At 32.7% G+C, this 11,293-nt stretch overlaps 1 protein-coding gene across 1 annotated transcript in view; it reads left to right on the top strand.

Moving 5' to 3' along the window:
* The window catches only part of LOC143249707 (lachesin-like), a 152,762-nt gene extending 142,600 nt beyond the window's left edge, over positions 1-10,162 (top strand). The window contains exons 8-9 of the mRNA XM_076500019.1: positions 4,408-4,485; positions 8,450-10,162. Coding sequence (XP_076356134.1) covers positions 4,408-4,485; positions 8,450-8,547 — 176 coding nt within the window. The 3' untranslated portion in view covers positions 8,548-10,162. The remainder of the gene's footprint in view (positions 1-4,407; positions 4,486-8,449) is intronic.
* Positions 10,163-11,293: the final 1,131 nt, after the last annotated feature.

Below are 11,293 nucleotides of genomic sequence, written 5' to 3' on the forward strand. Positions count from 1 at the left end.
GTAGCCCAAGAGTTGGCTGTGGGTGGTAATGACTAGCTGCCTTCCCTCTAGTCTTACACTGCTAAAATAGGGTCGGCTAGCGCAGATAACTCTCGAGTAACGTTGCGCGAAATTAAAAACCAAATGAAACCAAAAACAGAGAATATGCTCAAATACCACATACGGTTACGTTGTGGCCACAATAGTATTATTTTAGACTAAAGTATCTAAAACGTGCTAAGCAGCACGTTCCCATTTTAAGCACTGAGTTAAGTCATAAAACAATAAAAAAATTAAGTGTTAGAGTGTTAGCAGTCTAATTCTTTCGTCATTATGTTTAACAGTTGAAACCCTAGTATTAATTTTTTATCTGTACTTTTAAAACGTATTGATTTTATCCAGGCTTAAGTATATTTTGGGCAGTGTTTCATAAATCGTTTTATATTTCAGTGCAACGATTTCAGTACTTCCAAAATTGAGTTTTATATTTTTACACTTCAGCGAACTTTGTTTACTAGTCTTTAAAATGCTCCATGTTTCTTGTCCCTAGTGTAATTTTGGTGGTATATCCTTTAAAAGGACTCACATTTCTAGGTTGTTGTTTTTTTTTCCTTTATGTGTTTCATATTTCTGATCTCTAGTGTAATATTGATGACAGCCGTGAAAGAAGTTAGTCTTCCTACCGTATTTCATGAGATCCAAACCAACCTCCTTGGGACCATTAATTTCAGAATCATGAAACCAACGAACTTTCAAGTCAATAATTAATAATTAGACATTTATAGTATTTTGTATTCATCCATGCGTCTCAAATATTTTTACTTGAAAATAACATTAAAATTTTAATTGTAATTTTGTAACATTATATCTTCTATTGAAAAACTTCTTGCAAAAGAAAATAAAAAATTATTAAACTTAGATTGTTTATTTAGCTCTGTAACCGCACTGAATACCCATTATAAGTCACTGTTTCACATCACTTGATGTGTAGGCTTCAGTCGCCAACAATGTATTCTAGCAAGGGTTTAACTACTAAGACGTTCAATGTGTATGCATACGTACGTATGTATCGAAAAGATTTCGCAAATCAAAACAATCGATGCATCTAATCAACTATAGTAGATTTTTGGTATAATGGATGTCCGTAACAATAAATTGTCTGTAATGGTATGAGTCAGTACTATTGGAAATGAGCTCCAAGCGGCTTGCCAGATACCATGTTCGGTGTACCGCCTCTTTTGTTTGATTTAAACAGAGAGATTTTCTCCCATCCGCTCAGAAAAATGAAAAGGAGGGAGGGGGGGGCACTTTCAACTTATAACTCACTTATATCACATGTTGTTGACACAGATGTCATGTTGTTACGTAGTCAAGTTTTGCCGCGCACATACGAACACGTAACCTCAGTCTTTGTGGAATAAAACTCCTGTGTTAACTGTTCTGGAAAGCAGTTATTCTCCCGTGCTAAATATAGAACCTAGAGTTTTGTAAGTCACAAATCTGTTTCCTAGCCATTACTTTTACATATCATGCAATTTCAACATGAATAAACCTTCAAAATTAGTATACTTTACTTTAAGATATATATCAAATATTCGTAACTAAAAATATATAAATATTAGAACTAAAAATCTTATCGAATGTCTTAATGTTAACTTTAGAATATCTGTTACTACGGTTAAAATTTAATTTTTGTAATTTCAAGTTGCAAACAATGTTAGAATTTTGTATACTGTCTATTACTGCATATATTGTTTCTTTGTTTGTTTTGTTTTTTGGAATTTCGCACAAAGCTACTCGAGAGCTATCTGTGCTAGCCGTCCCTAATTTAGCAGTGTAAGACTAGAGGGAAGGCAGCTAGTCATCACCACCCACCGCCAACTCTTGGGCTACTCTTTTACCAACGAATAGTGGGATTGACCGTAACATTATAACGCCCGCACGGCTGAAAGGGCGAGCATGTTTAGTGCGACCGGGATGCGAACCCGCGACCCTCGGATTACGAGTCGCACGCCTTACGCGCTTGGCCATGCCGGGCCAGTAGTGCATATATAAGGTTGCGTTCTAAATATGTATTGTCACGTTTTATAATTTATCTTGGGCAAGTCTATCCGATTTCTGACATTACACACGTTACGTCTTATGATTTTAAATAGCTAAAAATGTTATTTGAATTTACAGTTTAATTGAATGTCAATATTTATCAGGTTTATGGTATTACTTACTTTATTGGTACACTTAGTTTTCTTTCTTAGCACAACTATATTTTAATATACAAACAATAATACAACTTATAATAACGGTTATTACAAATAATAATTTAAATACAGAACTTTTAAAATGTTAAAAACAATACTGAATCTTCTATCTGAGCTGAAATTATATATTTTATTGATGGTTCACGATGACCGAATCAATTCTATGTTGATACAGAGGTACACTTCTCTTCACCGCTAGCTAGCTAGCTACTTTACTGAGCGCACGTAAGTTCTTCACCGACAACAACATCTAATGTATTCAAAGAAATACCAATGATCGATATTGATTCACTTTAGATGTCCGGCATGACCAGATGGTTAGGGTGCTCTACTTGTAATCTGAGGGTTCGCATCACCGTCACACTAAACATGCTTGCCCTCACAGCCGTGGGGGCGTTATTATGTGATGGTCAATCCCATTAGTTCTTGGTAAAAGAGTAACCCAAGAGTTGACATTAGATTGTGATGACCAGCTGCCTTCCCTCTAGTTTTTCACTGCTAAATAAGGGAGAACTAGAACAGATAGCCCGTCACGTAATTTTGCGAAAAATAAAAAATAAAACAAACAAACAATTCACTGAAGTTACACAGTTTTTAATGTTTAAACTCTATAAACATTCCTGATCAAAGATCTGTAGTTTTTCGGGTAATAAGTGTTTATCACAATTATAGCTTCCGAGGCTTAAACTATACTGACTGTAGCAAACCAACAATTATATTAAACTGTCTCTACGCGTGTTGCGATTTATAAACTTTAAGGCGAAGTTATAGAAAGCTCAGTTGGCCGAACAACACTGGTAATTACGTATATATATACATTGCCGATTCTCACGCTCGGGAACTTTCTACAAATTTGGATAACAGGCAGGACTTTTGCAATACACATTTAACAATGCAAATTACAGCTACATATATTTCTAAATATATATATATATATATTAAACAAACACATATATTAAAATAAATATATAATATAAAATCCATTAAAATGTAAAAATATCTGAGATATTTACTGAAAGATGCTTTATCTCAGTACTTTGTTTCTGGATACAATGTATAAATAAACATTAATGTATTACAAAAGTTTACTTGCGCTTCAAGAATATTGGCTCAGTTGCTCTAAGGACATAACTTTAATGAATCTTGCGTGCTAACTAACTCTAATAAAGATTCTTATGAAAGTTTATCTATTAAAGTTTTCTCTGTAAACTTACAACATCTAATTAAAACTTCGTGTTCACTTCTGGTATAGAAAAACTATTAGAATAATGTCAGAACCTGTTGCAGGCCAACAGTGTGGTAAACCTTGGTGACAGGTTTTCTTCTTTAAAACCTGAAGGAAAGTATTTCACTTACGAAACTTTAAATAGCTCGAAGCTACTAGTCACAAGTTATCTGTGACTCAACGTTTTGAGAGGTATAAAAATAACACAAAATACAAATGTGAAGTTTATGAGTTTTGCTCATTTTTAGGTTTTTCTGAAAATAACTCGGTGAAGCCAAAAAAGTAAAATAGATCGGATAGGTTGTAATAAATTCAGGAAAGAAATATTGTTGCGCTAGTTAATAAAATGTCCATATTTTAGGCTAAAAATTGTATTCGTCATTTGATACGTTTTTGACTCACGTAATTATGTGATGATTAATAACGTTTACTTAGGGAATAACATTGGAAAGAATACCAAAAATATTATTTTGTGCGAAAACCTACAAAGCTGCGTTCTATAATATAAAATATCTACCCCCTCTCTTTACTTGTTTGTTTTTGAAATTCGCACAAAGCTACACGAGGGCTATCTGTGCTAGCCGTCTCTAATTTAGTAGTGTAAGACTAGAGGGAAGGCAGCTACTCATCACCACCCACCGCCAACTCTTGGGCTACTATTTTACCAACGAATAGAGGGATTGATCGTCACATTATAACGCCCCTACAGCTGAAAGGGCGAGCATGTTTGGCGCGACGGGGATGCAAACCCGCAACCCTCACATTACGAGTCGCACGCCTTAACATGCTTGGCCATGCCGGGCCATACTCTCTTTACTTAGTTGCATGAGATATCTATATACCTGAGATATCTATATACATGAGATATCTATATACATAAGATATCTATAGGAAATGAACGGAAGTGATTTTCTTATTGTTTTTGTTTCTTCTTTTTCATTATAGATTTTCCGAAACACCAAAGTTTAGGCTCTGAGAAGTCCTCCAAGGGATTTGAGAATGGAAACAAGCTAGGGCCTCAAGGTATATGTTGTTCCATTTCTTACTTTATGTAGATCTCCACACTTCTAAGGCATTAAAAACAAACTTACATCTATCTATCTAATAAAAAGAGTGGAAAGACATTTTAAAGTTTCCATGTGAACTAAATACATTGAAATATATGTATACCCATTATAACTAGAAGTAATCAGATATGGAATTTCTTCACCTTTTCGCTATAACACAAAGTTATAAGCTAGAATTACTTTTTCTTGTTTCTGGGCAGAAATTGTTATTTTCCAATTGCTTATGCCTAAAGTAAATGGAAAGGACCTATTTTTCTCTTCAAACTTTGCTTTTGTGACCTGGGTAATAAAATTTTCAAATTTACCCATTTTCCAGAACATTCCAGGAGATTCAGTGCTGAGTAGCTGATAGAGAATTTTCTTGAACTTACAAGAGTTTTCAAGAACTTTCTAGAATGTTGTAGAACTTACGAGAATTTTCTATAACTTTCCATAATAATATATACACAGGGGCGCACCACTCACCACTTCAGTTTAGTTCTGGCTGCCTAAGTGAACACATAGACCTGTCTGATTTTATCAGAGATGGCATCAAGAAGCTGCAAGCATTTTCCAGACGCATTCTGCTATGTATGTGGCCAATTTATCAAGACAATAGCGAAAAAGTACTCTGTGACAGCATCTGCTAAAATGTATGAAGCCTACAAGGTATATTTCGGCAGGGGTCAAGACAAACCCTGGTCATCTCATTTTACCTGCAAGCACTGCAAAAAAAACTCTAGAAGGTAAGACGGACAATATTTGCAAGCTTGAATAGCTTGAATTTTCCATTATTCAAATTTTAGACCTTTTAAAATTTAAGTATCTTTTTCTTAATTTCTAATAGTATAGAAAAATATCACATATTAAAATATTTTGCATGAACCTCTACACATTAGTTGTGGATGAAATAAATTTATTCTTCATAATAACAATTTTATTTTGTTCTGTTGCAGGATGGTACAGAAGGGAAAAGAGAGCCATGAAGTTCGTGATTCCAAGAATTTGGCGTGAACCCACTGACCACTCAAGCAATTGCTACTTGTGCATGGTGAACCATTCCAAACGTCAGGCTGGCAAGAATGCATCTTCCATCATCCATCGCCAGTGCCACACTGCCTTGAACTCCCCAATTACAGAGGTGCAGTTGGTGAAATAAACCCATACTACCCCAACCAAAAAGACCTCAATGACTTGATCAGAGATTTTGGTTTAACAAAGTCTAATGCCGAGATTTTGACATCTAGGCTCAAGGAGTGGAGTTTTTAGATGAAAGTGTGTAAGTCGCAAGTCAGAGAAAGCGTCACCGACATTTTTCAGGCTTCTTCACTCGTCAAGAGTGTCTCTGCTTCTGCCACAATGTATCCGGTCTGTGCGAGGCAATTGAAATTACCTGTAACCCGAAAGAATGACGCCTCTACATTGATAGCTCATCAAGAAGCCTCAAAACTGTGCTGTTCCATGACGGTAATAAGTATCCGTCTCTTCCCCTGGCTCATTCGGTGCCCCTCAAAGAGCAAGGCGAGCGCTTCCACCAAAATATATTGGACTTTGAACGCCTCTATCAAGGAGCGCATAACGAAAACATGATGGGAGACTATATTTGGGAGCTGATACGTGAAAATGATTTACATTACAGTCGCAAATTTCAAAAAACTACTCACTTCTAAACATTTTGTTCGTTTTGTATAACTTTAGTATAAATACATGTAAATCTTGATTCATATGTTGTTTTATTCAGACCTTATGTAAATGAAAATGTGCGAATTTGCACGTTTTTACATAGAAAATATGTTAATTTCTGAATTTCATTATCCAGGTCACAAAAGCAAAGTTTGAAGGGAATAATGGCCATTTTCTGTACTTTTACAACATAAGCAATTAAAAAATAACACATACTATCCAGAAACAAAATTTGTGTTGCATAGTGTAATCAATCCATGCGATGATAAAATACAATAAGACTGCTCTTAATAATAAAATCTGCTCTTTTTTCTCTTTTAATATAAGGGTTAATAAAACTTTTACAGACTATAACGCTGCCAAATGAGATCGTGAGAACAAAAGTAACTGGTGTTTCATGGTCTTTTTAATAAGGTGTTAATTGGCTGTCACATAATAAGAAGTTGCAGGTTTCATCTTACTATATGCTGCCAAATCAGACAGAAAGTGGAGACAAAAAGAGTTGTTGTCTCGAAACTGTATAAGCTTTAATGAGTTACTATATCATTCAACCGTTTGCATCTTTCATGTAAAAAGACAAACAGATATCTAAAAATTTGGATATTTATAGATCCCAAAATTTACACAATAAAATGGTTAAAAGAGAAAAATATTAACTCGTTAAACAGCTACTAATCTGATTATTTCCAGGTTCCAAAACGAACATAATTTGCACAGTAAAATGGTTAAAAGAGAAAAATGTTAAAGTTGTTAAACACCTAAGAATTTGAATTTTGTTGATACCAAGACGAATATAATTTGCACAATAAAATGGTTAATAGAGAAAAATGTTGAAGTTGTTAAACACCTAAGAATTTGAATTTTGTTGATACCAAGACGAATATAATTTGCACAATAAAATGGTTAATAGAGAAAAATGTTGAAGTTGTTAAACACCTAAGAATTTGAATTTTGTTGATACCAAGACGAATATAATTTGCACAATAAAATGGTTAATAGAGAAAAATGTTGAAGTTGTTAAACACCTAAGAATTTGAATTTTGTTGATACCAAGACGAATATAATTTGCACAATAAAATGGTTAATAGAGAAAAATGTTGAAGTTGTTAAACACCTAAGAATTTGAATTTTGTTGATACCAAGACGAATATAATTTGCACAGTAAAATGGTTAATAGAGAAAAATGTTGAAGTTGTTAAACACCTAAGAATTTGAATTTTGTTGATACCAAGACTTTTTAATTAATTTCATTAATTTGCACAATAAAATGGTTAAAAGAGAAAAATATTAACTTATTAAACAGCTAAAAATTTGAATATTTGCAGGTTCCAAAACGAAAATAATTTGCACAATAAAATGGATGAACGATAAAATATTAAAACTGTTATTAGAAACACTGCAATTTACAAACCTAAAACATTGCTATATATTTCCTATCACACGACATTTTACGAAAGAATTAGCCTTCAAAGACTTGATTTAAAAAGGCCTGATTGTTTATGTATTAAAATAACTCTCTGTATTATACCGTTATTTTTATTTCCAGTATTCGGGGTTTGGGTATAAAATCAGAAATGTTTATCATGATTTTCAGAACGACGGTGTAGAAAATGAGAGAAATTACTTCATGCTATATGTTAAGCTATAATTAAAGAAATAAAATAATTTGATTTCGTACGACATGTCAGGCTGTACAATGGTTAAATAACCAAGGATGTAGAAGTAACCTTCCAAAAAGTAGAAACGTTTTTGTATTAATATTTATTACCAGTTACTGTAACTCTAATCTATTTCTTTGAATATTAAACTTAACTATTGAAGTGCATTTCAGAGACGTTTATTGTTATTTACAATGTGTTTGATTATTCATCAGTTCGAGAAAACGTCATATTCTTGAACCAGTTTTCTTAATGCCTAGATGTAAGAACTTTAATCCAAATAAGTCGAAGATATCTTGAAAATAGTATTATGGTTTCCTGAGAAATGGTTTTACAAAAGGCATTTAACTGTATATTAAGATTGTGAAACAACAGCTCAGGTAGTTTCACTGATGAAAATAATGAAATATATTCAATTTTTAAATTACACTCTCAAACATAAAACGAAAAAAGTATATAAATTCGTAGAAAAAAATAGAAGTAAAAAAACATTTAATTTAATAAAGACGTCTTTGATTGCTAGAAAGTTATTTTAATATTACCTTTGTAATCAGTTATCATTAAAATTGTAAATACGTTGTGTTTTTTTTTTAATCACAGCTGGAACAGGTGGATCTTCAGTGGTTACCTTTCAGCGTTCTATGCTGTTTTGCTGTCTCGTGAGGATATTGGCTAACCACATGTGGAAGACTACATGATTTGTGTCTCGTGTCCATCATAAAAGGCTGTGGTAAGATAAATAAATATTCCGCTTGTGCCAGGCTGATAGACGCTGGTTCTTTATTTTTTCTGTCTTATTTACCGGACAAGACAAAAGCCAACTCTTTCATGCTCAAAATATTGAAGGTACTCAAATAGACCTAGTATCCGGCCACAAATTTCATTGCCAAGGAAGCAAAAACAGAAAATTTTCAATATCAACATGTATCTGAAAGATAATCCACTGCAACAGAAAGAACATTAACTACCAACACAAGAAAGATTACAGATCCAATACAGAGGAAGAATCAGATTTGACAGTTTGATTATTATGATACTCCTTCATAAGGTGAAGCATGCTACTGCCTGTATCCAATTATAATAAGCATATGACATGTAATCTTTAGCGTAATCCAATAATTGAAGGTAATAATTGTATAACTGTAAATTCTTTTATTACTAATATGTTCATATTAAGATGTTCTTTTTTTAAAGTGGTTTTGTTGTCGTAAAAAGAAATAAATTAAACATATAAATGTTTAACACTAAGTTTTATGTGCTTAAGATCGGGTTTATAGGATAGTCAACTATATTTCTCTTACATAAGTCGATATCTGTTGACTTATTTGAGAAATCAGTATATGTACATTGATTCAAGATACGAGTTGTAATAAACTGATGGACATGCGATCCTATAATTATATGTCAAATATGAATTATCCTTTATTGAATAACTTCAGGCTTAACCTCCATAGTAGGATGTGAATTGTGACACACATTAATAAACCCAAGTACTGCTAATTTATTTATTTACGTGTGATGGGTGTATGGATGTAGACTTTTAAGCCAGTACATGGTAGTGGATTTATGGCCTGGGATGTTATGACATGTTTATAGATCCCTGTATACTAAATAATGTAACAGCCAATACAAAATGGCTGATATCCTGAGGCATCTTTTAGTTTAGTACTAAATTCATGTATCTAGTTCATATTTGAAATAATAAGTATAATACCTTCATTAAAAAATCCGTTAATCAAAACAAGTAACTTAAATTTATTTGTGTTTGTTCATCTATCTCACCTGAAACAAATTTTGTCTTATATTAATTAATTAAACCACAACGACAGAAAAACTAACTTTTCTGAGTTTTCACATATTTAGCGAGAGAAAAGAATTGCATATCAGTCTTACAGTTTAGTTTACACCAAAAGCTTTATCTGTATAAACGGTTTAAGCTTTAATTTAATGAAGGAAAAATAAGATTCCAGATCTGGTGCTGGTGTTTAACAGGATTTAAGAACATTTAAATCAGTGTGTATTTCCGTTCAGAAGAAACTGTGTAAAATTACATGTGCTGTAGAAATTGTTCCTTCCCTTGTATTTTGTCAATAAAGATAAAATTCTGATGTCATAATGTATGTTAAGGCCTAACTAATAACAAAAAGTCGCTGTTGAGCAACTGACATTGTAAGAGGTTATACAATAGTCATGGACGTCTCTTCATATCAGTATTCATATTGTCATAATTACTGTGAAATAACGTGCAGAACTGTCAAAGTTCAAATACCTTCTTTAAGCTGTGACACTTTAACACATTATTTGTTTTATGAATGGGAAGACCTATTTCGTTTATTATATTAAAACACGAATTTCTCTGACATAACAGAGTTTCGGTTTTGTTTAGAAAGTAAGATATTCGTAACTATATAATAAAACAATTACTGTTACTTTGGCTAGCTTATAATGACGTATTTAATGAGTGGTGATTTACGTTCTGCATTCTCTATTGTATTTTTAATAAAACCTAAGTTTATAGCTAAACAGTTTATGCATATATATGCTTTTTAACATATAAAATGACACAGGTTAGCTATTAATCGGTTATTAAATTTTAACTGAAATTCTCAGCCATAGTAGATAACACTTTTAATGTCTTATATTTTCTACTTATTTAATATTTAACAATTCAAGAAAATACTCAATAAAAATAATATTCAGCCTTCTTTAAGATCTGGAAAGCTTATATTGTTTTATGTTTTGGATTTTTCTATGTGGTGTAGTTAAAAATACTGCAATTACAACACAATTAGGATTAAGGGGTTTTATTTTAATAGGGTTGTATTTGCACGTAAGTACATATATTAAAATCTAGTGTCACAATACTCGTGGGAACATAGTTTAACGATACACCACTGTGTATTTTTAAATTTACATTTCACTAAGTTATTTTTGGATCTAAGACCATTTTACGTTATTTAATTTTTTGGTGTAGGTTCTTTGGTTTCTGTATTCATTTTGTTCATTAACTTCACACTAGGACTAATAAAATGGGTTTTCTCGTGATAATGGATTTGCTGAATTTAAAATGGTGATCGCAAAATATTTTTAGTTTCGTACTAAATAATTTAGTCGGCGTGGCTATGTGGTTAGGGCGCTTGACTAGTTATCTGAGGGTTTGAATCTCCGTTCCAACAAATATGCTCTCCATTTTAGCTGTATGGACGTTATAAAGTGACGATCAATCCCACTATTCGTTGGTAAAAGAGTAGCCCAAGAGATGGTGGTGGGTGGTGATAACTAGCTCCCTTCCCTCTAGTCTTACACTGCTAAATTAGGGACGGCTAGCACAGATAGCTCAAAAACAAACCAAACCAAATGATTTAAACCTTGGTAAACGAACAATTATTCTAAAATTCATTTTGTTCTACGCTTAGTAGCTAATATTAAAATTTTATTGTGTGT

The sequence above is a fragment of the Tachypleus tridentatus genome, chromosome 4 (genome assembly GCF_004210375.1).
Source record: "Tachypleus tridentatus isolate NWPU-2018 chromosome 4, ASM421037v1, whole genome shotgun sequence".
NCBI lineage: Eukaryota > Metazoa > Arthropoda > Merostomata > Xiphosura > Limulidae > Tachypleus > Tachypleus tridentatus.